This window comes from Pelobates fuscus, chromosome 5 (assembly GCF_036172605.1).
Source record: "Pelobates fuscus isolate aPelFus1 chromosome 5, aPelFus1.pri, whole genome shotgun sequence".
Lineage (NCBI taxonomy): Eukaryota > Metazoa > Chordata > Amphibia > Anura > Pelobatidae > Pelobates > Pelobates fuscus.
In genome coordinates, this window is record NC_086321.1 from 129,619,684 (window position 1) to 129,640,589 (window position 20,906).

Here is a 20,906-nt window from a genome sequence, read left to right on the forward strand (position 1 = left end):
ATCCCTGCTCTCTTTGCAGCCCAGGTACAAGAGTGAACACTCTGCTGCTTCATATGGAGTGTGGCTGAGCCACACACACTAAGTGCAGGCTTTATTTTATTTTTTTTATTTTGTATTAGTTATTAAACAAAATACCAACTTCAGGTAATCCTGCATGGGTAACTGTGGGGAAGGAGGCAAGTGCCCACCCCCATGTATGTGATTTGTATGACTCACCATCTTTATGCAGGTTTGTATTTATTTCCACTTGAAAACGTTAGTGCTGTACAAGTGGTCCTCACTTTACGACCTGTACTACAACGGCTCGCACTTACAACCAGCTCTCTAGCGTGGGGATTCCACACGTTAGAGAGCTGGTCTATGTTTGGGGAATTTTCCACGAACATAGTATTTGAGTGCTTCCCTGCTCTGCTGCACTTGTCTATGTTCTGGGAAACTTCCCCGAACACTGACCTCACTTACCGACCAATTTGTTTTACAACCTGGTTGTAAGAACGGAACCTGGTCGCTAAGTGAGTGTATAAATAATTGCACTTGAAAGAACAGCAGTGCATGGGCACATATTGACAGCTTTTATGCACTTCCCTCCCTACTTACTACGGGAAGCCACAAAGAGCAGTACTGGAGCTCCCGCAGGACTGCACTAACTCAGGTTTGGACCTTCTATTCAAGTTGTATTGTTCTTCACGTTCTAATTTATGAGGTCAAATAAAATTCGCTTAAAAGGAACGTTATAGTCACCAAGATCACTCAATGTCTCACGATCATTAAAATGGTCTGGGTACAATGTTCGTGTTCCCTTAATCCTGCAATGTAAAACTGGGCAGTTTTTGAGAAACTAAAAGGTTTACATTGCAGGGTAAAGGATCTAGTGGCTTTTTGTCTTGCGTTTAACAATTATATTTTGTAATCAATGATGTTTAGGAAGTGTTTTGTTATAATTTATAGAAAACAATTACACAAAATAAATTCACAAAAAAACAGACACATTCATAAGAAACTTCATTTATTAAACATCTGTACATATGGGGAAACAAATTCTGTACAGCAAGTTTATGTGAAGTGATCTTAGAAAAGGGTGGAAGTGGCATTAAAAACTGAAGAACCACTTAAATCATGTATAAAAATATCTAGAACAGTGAAGATAACACTGAATTCCTGATAAGCTTTTGACAGTTGGAAATTAGAATAAAAGTCTCAGTGTTAAAAACATTGAATATATTAAACCAATTGGTGGCCCTTATCCAAAAATAAACAATGCAAAATAAATTTACAAAAAGACCAGTAAAAAAATTTCCACCCTACTTAAATCTACCAGACTGATTTTTATAAAACTTAAAAACTGCAAAATTTAACCAAGGGTACGCGGAAAAGATGAATTAAAGAGATTTACCAACATATTTTGCACTTACTATGTATTGTTGCCAACTCCAGTTAAATAAAATCACGTTGATATTAGGAGGGGAACTAATCTCCCTTGTTTGAATCAGCAACAGAACGTGCTGATACATTATTGCCTAACTCACAGAGGAGGTAAAACAAATTAAGAAAAGAAAAAAAAAATGAAATCTAGATGGCAATGGCTGAATATAGGTAAAAAAAAAAAAAAATACTACAACCCCACAGTCCCAATAAGAAGCTGCATAACTAAAGAGGTTTGCCTTTTTGTTGGTTTCTTGGTGAATTCTTCAGAACATTTCGAAGCCGCAGGTATGTGCCAGTTGATTCAGACATATTGTCATATTCAAATGGTGTGATGCCAGCAGCAAATTTACTCATATCTGGTTTGCCTGAATTAGTGACAGAGGGAACCTCACAAGCACTCTCTTCTGGGGCATCTGCATTAACTTCAGTTTTCTCCTCTGCAGCATTTATAGCTGATCCATTGCCCTCTACTACTGTACAGTCAACATGGTTATCTTTTAACAGCTCATCTTCTTCAGGTAAAACAGATATATCATCATCTTCAGGTAAAACAGAGGTATCATCATCAGGTTCTGTTGCAATTGCATCTAGGAAAGCATCAGAATTATTTGATATACTACCTGGATTGTGAATTGCAGGCTTCGTCTCTGTCACATTATCTACATCAGTCCTACTTGGAGATGAGGTGACAGAAGTCACAGTTAAAGGTGTGGGAGCATCTGAATCACTGTTTGTGCTTTCTGCATTCTCGAGAGCAGCCCATATTAAACGTTGTTGCTCTTCCAACTCTTCCAGGGTCAACGCATCTTCATCCATCGAATCTACCACCTGTGGTTGTACATTTAAACTATCCTTGCCGTGAGGCATTGGGGATCCTCTTTTGGGGGTCGGTGGAGGGGTGCCTTTAGGAAGTGGTGGAGGAGTTGGAGTTGGAGGAGGTGGAGGAATAAAGTTGGTAGGAGTAGATGGAGGAGTTCCACGTGGCAATGGTGGTGGAGTACCATACAGTGGGGATCCAGGAGGAAGAGGTGGTTGAAATTTAAAGCTTCCAGAGGAAGGAGAGCTCAAAACAGTATCCATATCTGAAACCAATAGATCCAATAATGATTAGACACAAAAACTACAAACTCACCATCGCCATTTTATAAGTGATAAACTGCACATAAAGTTTTCTCTGACCATCACAGGTTTTTAATCTCTTTGAGCTTTTTCTATGAGTGATAACTCTGGTACCTGACTCCATATCCATATCAACTGGTGATTCTCTCTGGTTCCCAGAACTCTTCTGTTTTTTTCTATTGAAGGAAGCTGATGGAGAAGCAGATCTCTTTATGCTGGTATTTGGGCTGTGCTAAGAAATTAAAAATGAAAATATTTAATATATATTAGCTTCCCTGTATTTTTTTTAAATGAATGCTATAGTGTTCTCCCTATTTTGATTCAGGAGACCCAAAACCAAGTTTAAGAAAAATGCATATAAAAAATAATGAGGTATTCATTTTTATCTTACTTAGAAGGATGAAGGGCTGAGTCAACCCTGCTGGGATGTGAACCTGCGAGCCCCAAAGCCCCAAGGGTTAAACAGATTCTAGTGATGACGCATAAACTCACTGAGCTATATCACCAGCGTATGTCTATATACAAAAAGAGAAGTCCTGCGCTCACTCCCATCACTCCTGGGCGGCAGCAACGACCACAGTACACATCAGCTCCAATACATATAGTGTGTGTGTGTGTATATATATATATATATATATATACACATATACACATACACACAAAGAAATAAAGTTACCCAAGTATATAGGGGTGTATATAAAACAAATACCCCTTTCTGTCTCATTAGAGATATCTTTGTCAGAAGCTCAAGGAAGCAAGATGAAGGGTCAGAGTAGGACCCGTCTAGGGGGGGTCTGCCTTGACATTGGCAGGCGGGCATTCCCTCCAATGGCCATTGGAATAACTAAATGACCTCCATTTGTTGAAATATACATAGGGATTAAGGAGAGAGCGCAGGTAACTTTTCTTTTTACTATATGTCCATATAGCCGACAGATCTTTGGCAGTTCTGCTTTATTTAGTAGATTATGTGTACTCAAATCTTTTTAAACTTTATTAAACTGATGACCCTCTATCTTGTGGCAGTGTACATTCTTGAATAACATCATATGTAGGGTTTTGCCATGTATCTGATCTATTGAACCTGTTCATTTACCGCTTACAGGAGACTTTCTTGGCTTGTGCTAAGTTTACGCCCCCAAGATAATTTGGGCTTCCAACAGTGCCCTGCTCCCTTGCGCTAAGTAACCCCCTTTCCCAGTGTAGCAACATTGGATCGGCTGATCAGTCCCACAGGGTTGTTCCTTCATGATGCCGTTAAGCGCCTCCCTCTCACTTAGTCTTATGCTTTACATTTAGCTGGGCTGTATTGTGGGAATTTTGTCTCTTACATTGAGAGCTAGCTTGCAGATATTCGTATCTCTTCTACTTGTACTCAGGACTTTTATACTGCTTGTAAGTGTATGCTATCACTCTATAGGTATTCATAGGTCTTTATGTTAAAGGATTAATAAGTAGACCAGAAAATCATGAATTGTTTTATTTATTCTGCATCTACAATTTTGTAATCCAGTGCTTTAACATTGGATTTTTTTTCTAGACTTTTGTACATGAGGTTTATAGAATGTAGTCAGATTTAAGGAAATACCTGTTCATCTTTTTGAGAGATCCACAGACGCAAAGTTACATATCACCCATGACTTTGGTTTTCAGACAGGTTATGCGTAAAACTATGGTGAAATACTACTTACCATAGCTGCCTCAAGTAATGGGCTCCACTTCCTCAATAAGGTTTGAGCATGAAGGACAGAGGTTTTTAGTGAATTTATTCTATTAGTTAAGTTACACATTTTGCTACATTGGTTTTGTTGCCTAAATAAAGACTATTTTTTTAGCCTTATCCTTCCAGACATTTTGTCTGGTACAGGTCTTGTTTTCTGATCCAAGTACCACGCCTCGCTTGGTGCAGTGGCTGCTACTTTGTCTTTTTGACCTATCAAATGCTTACCATACAGAAGTTTTGGGGATGGGAAGTGCATGCACAGCTCTCTATAACAAGCATTCAGAGGAGTTGATCAGTGAAAACAATCTGACTGCTATATCTCCTGAATGGAAATGCTAAAAATTTGAGGGCTACAATTAGAGGGATACTGCACACAGACCACTTCAATGATATGAAGTTGTCTGGGCGTCTATAATGTCTCTTACATTATAATCAAGTGACCAGTCATAACGCAGCCGGTCGGTATCTGTAGAGCTTAAAAATTGAAACAATATCCTTAACAGTCACAGAGTTTGAATAGCTGCTTAAAATATCTTTTTAAGAATGTAGAATCCTTTATAAATAATAGACTTCAAAATACCAAGAGCACACAAGTTTACACCATGTCTTGCAAAGCAGAATTCATCATACATATCCTTTAATGTTGTGGCTGATCTGTGTATGTATGCATCTATACAGATAGATATCAGACATGACATATCAAAGATTATGTTAAGATATTAAAAGGACCATCAGTGAGCCATTAAGTAAATAAAGGGGAGAAAATCTGCATAGATTGAAAAGGTACCAATTCAAATAAACAAAGGAAACAAAACACAAGAACTTACTGTAGGATAATTATTTGTAAGATAACTAGCAAAAGCTTCTCTCTGATGGTTTGCTTGCATAGGAATCGAGCCATAGCTTCTCCAATCCTAGAGACAAATTTAAAATCCACATAACTTAGTATAACATTTAGGGCACAAAATAGAAATTGTTCCGATATAAACAATACGTGCAGCAGGTTTGATACTGGTTAACGCATTTCAAGCAAAAATGTAAACATTCCAGATGACCGTAATAGCACATGGCAAAACCCTTTCTTTATTTAAAAAAAAACAAAAACACAAACTGATACCAGGGGTGGAATAAGAGGCATTCCTCCTAGACCACCATCCAGAAATTAGAATATTCAGAGAAGGGTAGAAAATGATAGGGGAAAAGTGCAAACACGATTGCCATTACTTTGTAAACCTAGCTCATGTTCTAATGGTGCCCTTACAGTAGTGAAAATGAGAATGCAACAGTGTCTGGATCAGCAAAATAATCAAGCTGGGGGAACTTACATCTGTCATCCAATCGGGGACCAACGTATTAAACCCAGGATAACTAACTAATTTAGAGACATCATAGGAGACATGTTTCACGTTTGAGTGCATCTCTCCTTCTTCTAAATCTCCATCACTCGATTCTGTCAAAAATAAAAACCCATGCATACATTTAGTACTAAAGATGAATTAAACTAGAACGACCCAACCCAAAAAGAGGATTAATCTGCAAAACGGAAAGAGGCATTACACAGCTTGACACTTTGTTTACAGAGATGAATAACTAAATATTTGTGGGAAGTTAACGGAGACCAAATATTTGACATACTAGACAACCAAAAGAATACGTACCTTTTCCATCGTAAAGGGAGAGCCCTGAATTCTCTAGTTCAGATTCTTTCAGCCACCCAGGAGGATAACCTAAATGGCGCATTCGATATATAAATGGGGGCAGGCAACTGTCAGACATGCCAAGGGCTTCTCGAAGTTCCTCGCTATAACAAATTGTGAATTAGGTCAAGAAAAGTGAAACTTAATATAAATTAAAAACAATAAAACACAAATTAACAGCAAATAGAATTGTAGAAAAGGACTTTGGGATGGGGGAACGGACAAAACAAAACACTTAAAATTTGAGTCCCCCTCCAACTTTGTGCAGAACCATCCATTTAGAAGGTGATGTCATTTACAATAAACATGATATCTTGGTTTGTTCAGCTTCCATTATTGTCACAGACTCCAGGTACAATGAGCACTTGAAATCACTTAAGTTGTCATGGTGCTTGGATATAACCTTTTAACCTGTAGGAATAGGTATATATGGGTATGGTGGTTAGGGAGTCCATATTTAAAGTGCATGATAGACCTGCTTTTCTTTGCATGGCATGTCATAGTACTCAGCTATTGTATTGAATGTATTCCCCCCCCCCCCTTTATTTAGCAAAGATTTTCAAGAAATAAAGCACATACCGGAGAAAGTAAATTGACAACCAAGATAGACTTGAGGTAATAAGTAAGCTAAACCCTTAAAAAGAGTGAACATACAATTGGTAAGAAATAAAAGCAGCATTAAAAGTTACTCATCCGTGTTTAATTAAAGTACAAAATACTAATGTTAACTGAGAACACAAAGGAGAGCCCACATGGGGAAATAAACAAGGCATAGCAGGAGTAGACCAAGTAAGAAATAAAAGAAGAGGAAGTGCCCCAAACTGGAAAAAGAATAAAGAAAGGGGACGAGGGGAAAGGGAACGAGGAGGGGGGAGGGTTGGAGGTAGGGGCAGAATTATGCAAGGACCAGCCATATCCACCCATCCAGTGTGGGCCTTGAAATTAATCTCCAAAAGAGAAAGGAAGAGAGGATGAGAATAAGTGTCAGTCCCCTTGGCAATATACAGGAGCAAAGGGTCCTTCCTATAGTTACGTACTTTTAACAGATCTTTAATGTAAAGAGGCAGTAAACATTTTGCAGATTTCCTCTACTATGCTATCCACTGCTGGAGAATAGGCTATTTACTAGATCTCCAATAAAGAGGGATGAGAGCCATGGCAGATCATGCAAGTGCTTTGCGATCAGCTAGTGTTTTAACCAAGTTGAATAGTGTCTTTTTATAAAAATAAGACATCTAGAAAATTAGGTGTACTTTATATTCAATAAAATATTTTACATAACATTTAATAAAAAAATACCAAGGAAAGGATTTTAAGGTGTACCTAATAAGTCCAGGTTTAAACTTGTTAAACCTCTCTTCTACTTCTTCAGCGTGGTACCTCTGCTGGTAATTCTGGTTACCTGCTTCTCCGCATGCATCCATAAACTCCTTTCTCTTCATGTTAATGTGTGCTTGATTTCGTGGCTGAAAAAGAAATTCCAGTTGAACAAGCATCACACTTTGCATTAGTATGCAATGTTATAGTTATTAGTAAGTACGCATCGTACATTTAACTGCCCGTTGCGATGTCTGAGATCTAAGCAAAGCATTAGACAGCTGACATTCAGCACCCTGGGCAGAAACCAGCAGAGATTACATGCCCAATTTGATAGTGGACTAACTGGTTCCAATGAGTAGTTAATCTAGGTCAGGAAACATTGTATTAACTCAGCAGTTCTAATTTTCATACCAGACATAGCTGGACTTGAGATAGCTATATGAAAATCATTGGGGTTGCAGTTGAATATAAATTAGGGGTGCGGATCACCAGAGTTAAAGTGTAGGGAATGAAAAGTGATTAACCAACTTGGATATGAGGAAGTAGCAGTTCTTTGAATACGGATATGGTTCAGTGACACGAAAGAAAGGTAACCAAAACCTGCTAATATCCAAGTTTATAAATCAAGCAATTGCAATCTGTGGCCCAGTGCTTTGAAATGCTGAAATATCTACTATTCACATAAAAAGACAGCATAAAAGAGGCAAACTGCTCCTTCGTTGTCAGCAAACATGCGGACATTCAATTTGCTCTCCACTGCTTCTCATAGAGAAGCATTGAGGACAAGAAGCGGATGAGTGGCAGGCAGCCAGCTAGTCCAATCAAAAGCTTCTCATAGGGAAGCATTAAAGCACCTGCTTCCATATAATCAGCATTTGAGGACATTTAATTTCAAACGTCGTTGCTACAGAAACAGCCACTAGAGGGGTGTTTAGCCCTGCAATGTACACATCTACAGAAAACAGCAATGTTTTACACTGCAGGACTAAAACTACAGGGCCACGGGATGAAGACAATTTTTCATTGAGATCAAGTGGTGATTCGTTAAATCCATGTGGAAAACATAAACCTTTGCAATAAACTGAAAAGAATTGTCTGTGCTTCCAAAAACACACACTTTTTTTAAAAAAAAATGAACCAATATTTCCATGAAAAGTCCAATTATAAAATGTTTTGGTCTCTTAGTAAATGGCTCTGGATTATTTATAGAGTTCATGCAGATGCATTTACCACTTTGTACATATTTTGCTTTAAGACACAAAGATTAGAAAAACTATTTAGTAACAAATTGCATTAAAATGTTTCTATTAAATTCAGTATGAAGAATTTGTTTTGATTTATGCAACTACAGTCGTATGCATCACATCTGAAATGGGGAGGACAATGTCAGTGCATCTCCATGTCCTTTTATATAATTCAAATCAGAAATTATAGAAAGCAGTTGATGATGGGAACACAAAATTTTTATTTATTTTTTTAAATGAAAAGCAAAGCAAAAACCACCCAAACCCCTCCCACACACACACAAAACCAACAACTTTTCTTACATACCATTTTTTACCATACTGCACAAAAAGTAGACACACAGCTTTTCGTAATGTTAATGTAATGCATGAAGCACAAAGCAAAAATCCCCATCATTCTATTTTGCAATGCACAGGAGATGGACAGCAGACATTCTCTTAAGTAGTATATGACCGCTTACTTTTTGGCAGTCTTTCATCTGATGTTCCTCTGAACCACAATTGAAGCAGCATGGTTTTGGTCTAATTAAAACAAGAATGTTACACTAAAATAAATTAAGAAAAATAACAAAAAAAACATTTTCTATCCAGACGGAAACACCCCTGCAACAACGTTAAATAAATGGCTAAAACAATCTCACACTTGTAGTACACCAGGGGATTAACGTACATGTCACCATGCCTGTCACAACCTTGTAGACCCCGGGTATGTCATCCAACTTGCTTGCATTATAAAAATGTGCTTTCTACCTTGTCATATATGTTAACACCATTTCATTGTTCCGCTCAAATTGTCATACCATTGTTACCGTGTGATTCTGTTAACTTGCTAAACCAAGCACGCATAAATAAAGAATTAAAAAAAAAAAAAAATAAAAATAAATGGCTAAAAATACAAATCAATAATAAAGCACATTACACTTGGACTACCATCATCTCAAAACCATTTCTCAGAGTAAGTTACAGCGTGAATAAATGTATGCACAAAATAAATAATATACATTTAAAAAAAAAAAAAAAATTGTTAAAGGGACCATAAACATTTCATCACTGTTTTTGAACAGTTTAACACTGAATGAGGGTCCCTGTTTTCCCATAGCCTGGCTCCCAATGGAGGCATTACCAAGGACGATATTACACTCTTCCTCAACCACATCAATTCAGGCCAACAATGGGCAGCTGAAATAGACTGACAGCTTTCAGCCAATCAGCACCACCCATTGTTGCTTGGCCCAATATTTCCTCTTTAGCCAGGGCAGCACAGAGAGGCAAGGCTAACAAAAGCACTTGTTTAGCATTAAACCATATTTAAAAAAAAAAAAAAAAAAAAAGTTTCACAAAGGGTTGTGCCAGGGGACTCCAGGCACTATAACAACTTCAATGACATTAGTAACAGTGTCCCTTTAACCATAGACAAATATGTACAAATTAAACTAGTAGTTAAAGTCATACTATAACCTGCACTTGTAAAACAGACAGATTCAAAAGATTTGTGCGTCACATTTGCACATACCTCCTTCTATACATTTCTGTGCCTTTTGTTGTTTGAGTGTTTAAAAAAAAATAAAATAAAAATAAAATAACTAAATCAGAGCATGGTGAGAAAACTGTAGAGCAGTGTGGTTTAGTATTGCATTGCCTGAAGTAGTTATTAAAATACATTAATATTCACTTAGAAAACAACAACTGGTTAAATTGATATTGTACAGTCTTGCCTGCCTTTGAACCATTAAGTTCTGGGATGGAATTTAAATGCTGATCCACCTCTTTTTATTCTAATAAGTTCACCTGTTCAAGACCAGAGAACACTGGATACATTGAGACTAGGTACAAAGAATATTTTATTTATCCTTAGAAAACAAGAAAAAAAATTTTTCTTACAAACCTTTTTGCCTTTACTTGTATTTCTTGCCCATCTAGAGACACAATCTGTGTAAAAACTTGCTGGTATCTTTATTGAAATATATTAAGGGATTTTACTTAAAAATGAGTATTTGAAGAAGAAATACAAATATGGAAATATATATGCACATTCTTTCAGGTAAATGCGAATTGCTTGTGTTTGCTTTTCTATTTTAAAACTATAAAACACAGAAAAGGAAAATTAAGAATTAAAAATGCAAAACATGAAAACAACACAACGGAACAAGAGTAAATTAAAAAATGATACAGGGTTAATTCATGGTAGATTTTATCTGCAGCTTATATATCAAAAATATTTGTGAGAAACAAGATGTGATTCAGATTTGAATTTATTTATTGTATGTATATAAGCTTAGATACATTTTATTCATTTATTCATTAAAATACTCACATTGCAGTGTTCACATTTCAGTGAATTTCCAATGCAAAAAAAAAAAAAAAAGATATACTAAGACAGTAGGGGACTACTTTGTCTTGGTATATTCCCCAAGCTTAACAAAAAGGCAAGTACACAACACCGACGCAGGCCCCTGGCAGATGAAGTACCAGGAGCTGAAAAGGATTTACTGAATGAAGATGGCGTCTGTAAGGGACAGATTCAGGTAAGTAAAACCCCCTTTCCCTGCTCCCTGTAGCCACAGGACACCAAGCAGAGCAGTCACCATCAAGGGCATTCACAATATATCCAAAGACACCATAAGATGACAGAGCTGCTTTAAATACCATAAAAAAAAAAAAAAAAATTTATATATATATATATATATAAAAAAGTGCAGAATCTAGCATATACACTATAAGACAAAAAGTATGTTGCTGGTTGCTTGAACAGCGCATTACGAGACCATCAATTTTTTGTCCCACCCTTGCACCATAAGCAGCATTCCGTTTAATATTCTGGAAAAGCTGTATGCTGGATTATTTTGGAGCATTGCTGTTTGGCGTTATTCTCATTTAGGAAGGTGTGGTCAGGCCTAGTTTGTGCAGATCAGTTAGGTCTTCAACCGTGACTGCTGATTTTCTGCATACTACTGGTCTAGAAGGCTCTATGCATTAAGAGGTCCATGCCTGTAGAATGAAGGTACCTGGCTCAAAATATAAAATTCTGCCCCGGTCAGACGATAGAAAGCAGAATGGTATCATTTGACTGGCATTTGCCAAACCAGAACCATCTGTCACACTGAAACTCGCGAGTCATCACTGGGAATGCGTTTCTATTAGTAGAGTATAGTGGTGGCAAACTTTACACCAATCTAGCCAAGACTTTGTGCATTGTGCATGTTGACCATTTTTTACATTTTTTGAAGCAATATCCATGCCTTTAAGCAACTGATGAACCAGGTCTGTGATAATCTAGCATTAATGTACTTAAGTGTTTCAGAGTTTTCCAGAAAATTACTACTCTATGGTCTTAAAGGGATATCCCACTGCAAAAAATATAAAAAAATATATTTACTAGATATACCCCAAATAAAGACATGCATGAAACTATGCATTTTTAACTTGAGTTCTATCTAAAACAGCTTGCAAAACCTGCAGATTTCTGGTATGACACACTTCACACATAAAATACATTTACAGCTCAAGTGTTTTAGGTGTGTTAAGTGCTCCTCTAACTTGGCAGTCCCACTCTGTGAGCTTAATTTTTCTTCATTTTTTTTTTTTAAATCTGAATAATATCAATGGCTTCAGTTGTTTTCAAATCCATCTCTGGCTATTGTGCAATTAACACAATTTTGCAATAAATTTCACTTTATAATATTACCAAATAAGTCGACAGCCGTAAACGACTTGCGAACCTTGTTGCTTTATTACACCAAGTCCACAATTAAATATTTTTAGATAAACTTTCCAAATTATTTTATATGTTTGCAAAAACTTTTAAAAATGATCTCACATTTTGAAAAATATTTTATTATGTTGATTGAGACCTAAATTTGAGAAGAAAAAAAAAAATCCTAACAAAACAAAAAATTAATCACAGCATGGCAGCATAGCCAGAACATACTCCAAAACACGTCTCCAGCATCTGTTTAAAATATATCTGCTTCAGAATAAGCCTAAGCGGTTTGACTGATTTGCTGGATTATACACTATCACCCCTCAGCTGATCGATTCCACTTCAAAATTATATAAACTACAATGTACTCAGGCTGCTCTAAGCAAGGCAGAATTTTGCCAGATTCACCTTTTTGCAGCTTCCACATACCTTTGGCCACACAGTGTATATACACATGTATAGGAAGACTGAATTTATCACAAATAAAATGATTACCACTGAAAAGGTGTAAGTGAAGCTTCTTATTAGGATACTTTGGAATTTCCCATCCATCTGTCAGCTGCGGGTTTTCATTTAATAACGGCTGTCCAAGCTTATCCAGGCAGAAATGAGTGAAATACAGAACATTTCCAACAACCTGCAAAACATAAGACCTTCATAAACTAATGCTTGCTCATCATGTCATTACATAGCAAAGTGTATATACGTGTGCAATGTACAATAGGAATTAATTGCACTGGATTTGGAAAGTCTTCCAAATTAAAGGCCATTGAAGTCTGATACTAGCATACAAAATTAGGGTTCTACTGTAAAGCATGCAAAAATATCTGAGAAGGGCACATCGGGTCGAAATACATGTGTGTATATATTGACCCTGCGCATAAATGAAACTTATGAATAAAAATGAAGGAGTGAATGAATAAAGTGTAGGACGGCTTGACTTGACGTGGCAGGTGGGCTTACATCTAATGACCATTGGAGTGAAACTAAAAACCTCCATTTATATAAATATGCACAGGGATCTGGAATAGTGCACAAGTAACTTTTTTCTTTGGCTTTTATTGAATAAAAATGAAAGCGATTTTACAGACCATTAACTCAAAGACATACTCTAGAATATAATGTGTACTACTAAATGTGTGATATGCATGTGACTAGTAAAGTGCTTCAAAACACACTTGTCATGACAGCACTGCAGTATACATTATCCTCACAAACCCAAGTGATATTTCTGTGTTCCTGTTTGTTGCCGGTCACATGGCGATTGGGACATACTTAGACTGCAAATATTACAGGCTGCAGTGATGGCATTGTGGGTTTTGGATATCTTAGTCTCCTTGGTTCTTTACTATGGTGACTTAAGCCAGAAAACCACATTCAGTTTTTACATATAGACTTTATGGTTCAGTTCCTATGAAATAGTGGACAAAAGTGCATTTGTTATGAGTGAATATATCATGGCTAAAAACGATCTCCACCTGTTTGATCAGACCAGCACGCCATATAAATGTAGTTGGTTTAAGGATCAAGATGTCTGCCGGTCTTAAAAAGCTACATAGCTATGCAGTGATTAGTCTGAAATACAGCACCAATTTCCCCAAAAATATGGAAACATTTATGTTTGGAAGAGCTATAAAGCTAGGAAGTCAGTAGAAATTTCTATGATTAACCACTACAAGAACGAAATGCTTAACAGCATCTTCATTGTTGAGTTCACACAAAATGTTCCTCCAAGATATGTTTCCCTCCCCCCCTCCTTTTATGTGGACTGCAACCTCAGGTGAGCTTTCTCCCACAGCTCTCAGCTTTATTCTATTAAGATGCAATTACCTCACATTTAGAGACCTGGCAGAATTTAATGAGCTATTCTCTGAAGATTAGGAAGACTTATTACCGTTACATTCATCATTTCCCCTAAAGGGCCTACCTTTTCTTTCGACATTGTCAAAACCAAAAAAAACCAACAAAATAAATAAAAAATATAATTCTATATATATCCAAAAAGGTTATGGTGAAAAAAAAAAAAGTGATTGAAAACCCCTTCCACCTGAAGTCTCTGGACAGTTAAAGGACACTATAGAACCAGGAAAACAAACTCGTTTTCCTGGCACTATAGAGTCTTTGGGTCCCCCCCCCCCCCACCCTCGGGGTCCCCGTCCTGCCGGGCTAAGGGGAGGAAGGGGTTAAATTCTTACCTTTATAATCACTGACTGAGGCAGACATGCTCTGTTAGAGCTCCTCAACGAAAAATCTCAATTTCGGCCAAATTTGATCCAAATCTTGACCAATTTCAGTTTGTAACCTGGATATACACAACGGGGAAGCTGCAGACCGCGAAGTGATTCCTTTGGGACTGCAAGAAACACTGGTAGCACGAAGAATAGCCCCCAAGGCCTACCGGCAAGATCTAGGCGAGGGGTACAGCCGACCCTTTGCCCGATCGTTCTCTTCTTCTCTTGTCTGACCCATTGCCTTGCGCCCCCCCCCCCCCACCACGTGTTGTTACTGTGCACTTTCCTTGTGCTACAAGTAATATTCTTGCTGCACCTTCACTTCACTGCCCCAGCAAGATGGCTGTTGGCTTCACGTGCTGCTGTACAGGGCCAAAACCTGCATCAATGGCCCCATCACAGATCGCTGGAGCATATTTTGAACTGCTTACGGTTTTTCCAGGGCTTTTGGCGTAAGCTGTTTATGCACCAGGGAGCCTCTATCTACACTAGAAGCATCATGCCGAAAAGGAATGGATCCCCTCAGGGCAAATCAAGGCCACAAGTGACTGTAAATCCTGCTGTCTGCCCTCCAGGGCCGAGAGCGACACAAAGCTACGCCTCTATGCACCACACAGGTCAAAGATGGCACGCTCCACCTCGATCTTCATACAACACCCTGTGGAGGAAGACTTGGTGCTAGAGAGCTTCCAAATCTGTGACCCGAAGCAAAGGATCTCCCGCAGACAGCGGACATCAACACCTGGATCCCCAGACAGGGGAAAGACTTGGTACCAAAGAGTCCCCAAGTCTGTGGAATATGGGTGCTGGCTCTCTCAGTGGCTCAAGCTGGATGGAGGCCCAGCTCTGGCGAATCAGTGCTATCCGCGTGCTCACTTCTCATTATGCACCAACCCTGCCACTTCTAGGCATCGGCTGATGGGAGGGATGGGTCCACAGCATGAGAAAGGCTTAATTATATGCTGGCAGATGTCATCTGATCTCGGCCATATTTACTGAGCAACCAGTTTATATATATATATTTTTTAAATTGTTCATTTTTCTCTCACTTTACTAAACTTGTGTGGTGCAGTGATGAGTATAACGATCTACTTTCAGTGGTCAACACACGATCCAACGTTTGATTTAATGCCTGTTTTTGTGTCATCTCCATGTCTAATAATTAATCGCCAGGATGTTGTGTTTAGCCTTAACTCAGTAGCGTAGACAAGCTAGTTTTAATGTGCATGATGCCTTACATTTTATAAAATTTTGCTATAGCTTTGCATGCATGTTTATTTTCTGTGCCGAACGATGCTGTCATGGCATAGTTGACCTGTCTTATCTTGTGCACAGCAAAAAAGGAATTGCCTCATTTTAATGGTTTTAATTGTATACAAATAAAGTGCAAGAGCCTCTTTTATTCAAGAAACACTTACCCCTTCAGGTACACAAAATCTAAAGTACAGATTTTTATTTTTATTTTTATTTTTTTAAAAGGAGGATTTAATGCCGCTATAGAAGTATGTAGTAGATTTATACATCCATTTGGCAGTAAACACAGAGCACCTGAAATACTACATGAAAGAACTATTTAAAAAGTTACCCCCCAAAAAACTACACATTGTACCTTCAAATAAAATCCAAACAAATGAACAGTTTTACAAGACATTAAAATAAAATACTCACACTGAAGGCATCTTTTATTTTCTTAATTGTACTCCCATTAGAACACCCGCTTTCTTCCAACAAAATACTAGATGGCTAAATGACAATGAAGAGAAATGAAAACCTACTTTATTTGCTAACCATTTTTAGGCAGTGGCAAATATATTATTTTCCATCATGCTAGTTGTACATATTAATTTTAATGCAAATACGGATTACCTGAGGCTTGATGTTAAAAGATGTTTTCTCGGAATTAGATTTCTGGCTCTCTTCATACTTTTGAACTAAACTTGTTACGAAATCTTCAACTTCTTGATGATATTGCCTATGTAAAACCCAATAACATGGAATTAATTTCAAAATATATCAATTTGAAAGAGACCAACTAGTTTTTTCTATACTTTTAGAAAACAAACAATACCCCCTCCTACACACACACACACACACACTTGGCCTGATTGGGTGATGACCAACGATTACTTCAGCAGAGATTTCTGGACAATATGCCCTAAACAAGGATCACCAAACCTACAATTTGACTGAGCATCATAGAATTGTAGTTCATGAGCATCTCAAGGGCTAAAGGTTGACATACACAGCTTTATATTAATGGTGTCCAATCCTGACTGACCAGCTTTTGGGTTGAAACTTTCTGCCTCAGTCTTCCAAATACGAATGTCCATTTTCACAATCATCTCTTTTAGACAAACTTTGATTACTTTAAAGGGACACTGTAGTCACCAGAACAACTACAGCTTATTGAATTTGTTCTGGTGAGTAGAATCATTACCTTCAGGCCTTTTGCCGTAAACACTGTCTTTTCAGAGAAAATGCAGTGTTTACATTACAGCCTAGTGATAACTGCACTGGCCACTCCTCAGATGGCTGTTAGAGATCCTTCCTGGGTCATGGCTGCCTAAAATGCATCCAAACATTCAGTGTCTCCACCCTCTGCATGCAGACACTGAACTTTCCTCATAGAGATTCATTGATTCAATTCATCTCTATGAGGAGATGCTGATTGGCCAGGGCTGTGTTTGAATCATGCTGGCTCTGCCCCTGATCTGCCTCCTTGTCAGTCTCAGCCAATCCTATGGGGAAGCACTGTGATTGGATCAGGCCACCACTTCTATTGATGTCAGCAGACTGCTTGTTTTTCTGAGTCTAACAGCATGCAGAGTTACAGCTTCAGGCTTGAATACAGTAAGATTTTGCTATATTTATGGAGGCATGAGGGGCCCATGGGGGTGTTCACACTATAGAGTTAGGAATACAGGTTTGTGTTCCTTACCCTATAGTGATCATTTAAGAATCTAGCACTAGGCAGTCAGATCTGTATACTTATAAACTCCTGAAGTATTATAGTCTACAAGGTTTTGCTCTTTTTTCTACAACGAAGGACCCAATATGTTTTGCAGTTTTAGTCTTTGCGATACACGAATAAGTATTTGTGGTTTCACAGCAAGATGTATTGGTAAGGAAAAGATTCTGTACGAGGCGCAATAAAAATGTAAGAACTAAATTTACATTTGTCATATCCAACTCTCCTTTGTCTTTTTATTCTATGTTGAGCAGAATCGTTAGCAAAAGTCTAAACACTGAATTAAATATAAAATCAAATATGGTGACTTTCCTCATCCGTCAATCAGATCTAAACATAGAAGGCTACTCTAATAGCACAGCTCTTTAAGTTTACAATTGAATGAAAGAAAAACAAAACAGAGGGGGATGGGGGGCATGTTAGAGTACATGTGCATGCATGGCCCTTAAAAGGACCACTATAGTGCCAGGAAAACAAACTAGTTTTTTCTGGCACTATAGTGCCCTGAGAGTGCCCCCACCCCCGCCGGGGTGAAGGGGGTTAAACACTCACCTTTCTCCCTCGGCGCTGGGGACTCTCCTCCTCCTTTGGCAGTCATCAGCTAAATGTGCACGCGCGGCAAGTGCCGCGCGCAGCCAGCCAGTCTCATAGGAAAAACATTCTCAATGCTTTCCTAAGGACGCTGGCGTCTTCTCACTGTGAAAAATCACAGTGAGAAGCGTGGAAGTCAATGAGACAGCCACTAGAGGCTGGATTAATCCATTTGTAAACATAGCAGTTTCTCTGAAACTGCTGTGTTTATAGCAGAAAGGGTTAATCCTAGGTGGACCTGGCACCCAGACCACTTCATCAAGCTAAAGTGGTCTGGGTGCTTATAGTGGTCCTTTAATATAACATACGGAACAATAATATTACATATTTTGCTCACCAATTAAGCATGAAATGTGTTTGCATTTTTCCTGTGATAAACTGAATGCAGCACTTTATGCAAAAACAGAACTTCTAAAAAGGAAGTTACTTCTCTGAAAGAAACAGTTCCTGAATCCAGTACACACTATTAAAGTGTTTAATAAAATGTCTAGTCGGTGTAGAAGAAACAAATTACGTGCAAGCAATATACCATTGTTCCACAGTGTGTCAACGAATAACCCGTCTCTCCTTTCATAGTGTCATTCACGTGCATGTGGTCTCACAATGCCCATGCACGAGCATAGGTGGAGTTAAAAGAAATTGACTTTACATACTCTGGCTGTGCAAGGATAACCTGAAACATTGTGTACGGGTGTGTTTCAATTATCAAAGCATAACCAATAGAACTAGGATACATATAGTGTCAAAAGTGGCAGTTTCACTTTACGGTAAAAGGTCAGTCTAACCACCATCATAATTTTGTATAGTTGCGAGTTTGATAGTGCTAAGAATACCCTGAAGTGATAGATAACATAGTTGCTTAGAACTGCAGCAATCTACAAAGGTCACAAAGGAAGCCCAAAATTTCAGGTACGGCTGCCTGATATCAGTTTTTTTTTAGAGTCTGAAAGCTAGCTGAGCATCATGGGAAATGTAGTCCAGAAACAATTTATGGTGTCAAGGTTAGCCATCACTGTTATAGTGCCTACGCCACTCTCCATTTAAAGGGACACTATAGTCACCATGACCACTTCATCTCAATGAAGTGGCCCTGTAGTTTTAAGCTTGCTATTGCAAACTTTGCCATTCAATAACTAACAGCCACTACAGGTGTTTCTGTTCAAATAGAGTAAAACTCTGCTCTTTCTATCAGACTGTCTCATTTTGCCAATTATGCACAATGAAAAAGCACTAGATTAGTGGAGATCATCCACTAATCCATGATGCCCTCAGCCATGGAGGTGGGTTGGGCTGAAGAGAGACCACTGAGGCATGGGAGAAAAGGTAAGTACAAAATATGCTACAACAATAATAGTTACAAGCTTCTAACGTGTACTTACTTTGAAACTACATGGTTCATAAATAAGATCTGCAACAAAGGTCCATCTAATTTATCATCCACAGAGAGTCCACTAAAAATAAATGAGAATTATAAAAGAAAACCATTATTTGAAATAACCCGTAGCAATAACACACCAGTCAATCTAACGCTTTTGAGACAATTCAATTCTATGCATGCGTCATCTAAATTTCTGAGGTTTATCAAATTATGCAGTTCAACATTTGTCCTCATTGCCAGTACTCCACTGAAAGCTTTATTTCGATAGTTATGACATTTTATGATTTCCCATGATTTACTGACAGACATGAAGCATGGGTTTAAACTGAAGCATGGGTTTAAGCAATGCATATTTAATAGCTCTCTTTTACCATTTAGAAATGTCTGTTATTTATGGCCTACCCTTTTTCAGTATTCCTCAACTGCAAAATATCCTGCTACATTATATATACACACATACAATATTGAAAACAATGTAACAACTGTGAATTTCAGATAGCAGCTGGACTCCTTTACCTTGGCCTGCTGAGTATGGAGAGCTTTCTTCTGAGTTCATCATGTGAACAATTTGTTAATGAATTTAACCAGTTTATGAATGAAATGGTAGATATAGGGCATGTCCTGTTATTGGACACACCAACAAGTCCCCCCACACAATCATATGACAGAGGAAGGGGCGGTGCCATAGTAAATATGGGCTATTTACTTCACTGAAAAAAAAAAAATCTATATATATATATATATATATATATATGCATGCAATGAAAGGGGAATCTACACATGGAGACATTGGAAGTAAAACACGGAAAGGTTTTTTTTGTTAAAATAAAGCTATAGTTCGCTATGGGGACTGTACATGGCGACCATGGTGCAAAGCAGACAGTAACTGCTGCTGTCTGGGCACACAGAGCCCCAGGCTGAATGGCCATGTCATTATAGAGTATCGATATGTGCTATTGGTATTGCTAATGGAGAGTTATCCCTGCCCCAATCCCTCCCCCCCGGATTAGGGGCTCAGGGCAGGTTTCGTTTCGCGGTATGTACAAAGGATATTCTCGGCTCTCAGCTGGTTGATGGTCTCCTCGCACCGGGCGAGCTGCTCCCGGATCCCGCCAGACTCCTCTTCGCAGTCCTCGGCTGGCTCAAACCGAAGGTGGACGGGCTGCGTGGTTAAATCCCCGTCTAACTGCTCGAACAGCTCACTGTCCCCGAACTCCACCTCCGCCATCTTTCAGCCTTGTGTCGGAGAGACGTGCCATAGAGATTTGAAGGGGAGTGCAAGGCGTGACGTCCTCGACGTAACATCCTCAAGCGCCATCTTGAGTATGGTCAAAACGCCATCAACTCGATTTCCAGCGAGCATTTAGAATAGTGTAGCTGCTGCCGCACGCAGAGCCCCATAAATGCCATTGGTTGGCATGGTTCATCATTCAGATATGCAACAAAGTTCCATGTCACTTATCGTGCACACAAAGAGGGTTTATTCACTAAAGTAGCATTTGAAGAGTTC

At 38.4% G+C, this 20,906-nt stretch overlaps 1 protein-coding gene across 1 annotated transcript; it reads right to left on the reverse strand.

The window, feature by feature from the left end:
- Positions 1–989: 989 nt before the first annotated feature.
- ZCCHC8 (zinc finger CCHC-type containing 8) lies at positions 990–20,005 on the reverse strand. Its single transcript, XM_063454290.1, has 13 exons — positions 19,913–20,005; positions 19,398–19,469; positions 16,326–16,431; positions 16,128–16,202; positions 12,762–12,865; positions 10,414–10,479; positions 8,990–9,050; positions 7,288–7,430; positions 5,926–6,068; positions 5,593–5,717; positions 5,095–5,181; positions 2,659–2,776; positions 990–2,507 (listed from the first exon to the last, which is right to left on the reverse strand). The coding sequence occupies exons 2-13, from the start codon at positions 19,415–19,417 to the stop codon at positions 1,648–1,650; spliced, it is 1,908 nt and encodes a 635-aa protein (XP_063310360.1). The 5' UTR covers positions 19,418–19,469; positions 19,913–20,005; the 3' UTR covers positions 990–1,647.
- Positions 20,006–20,906: the final 901 nt, after the last annotated feature.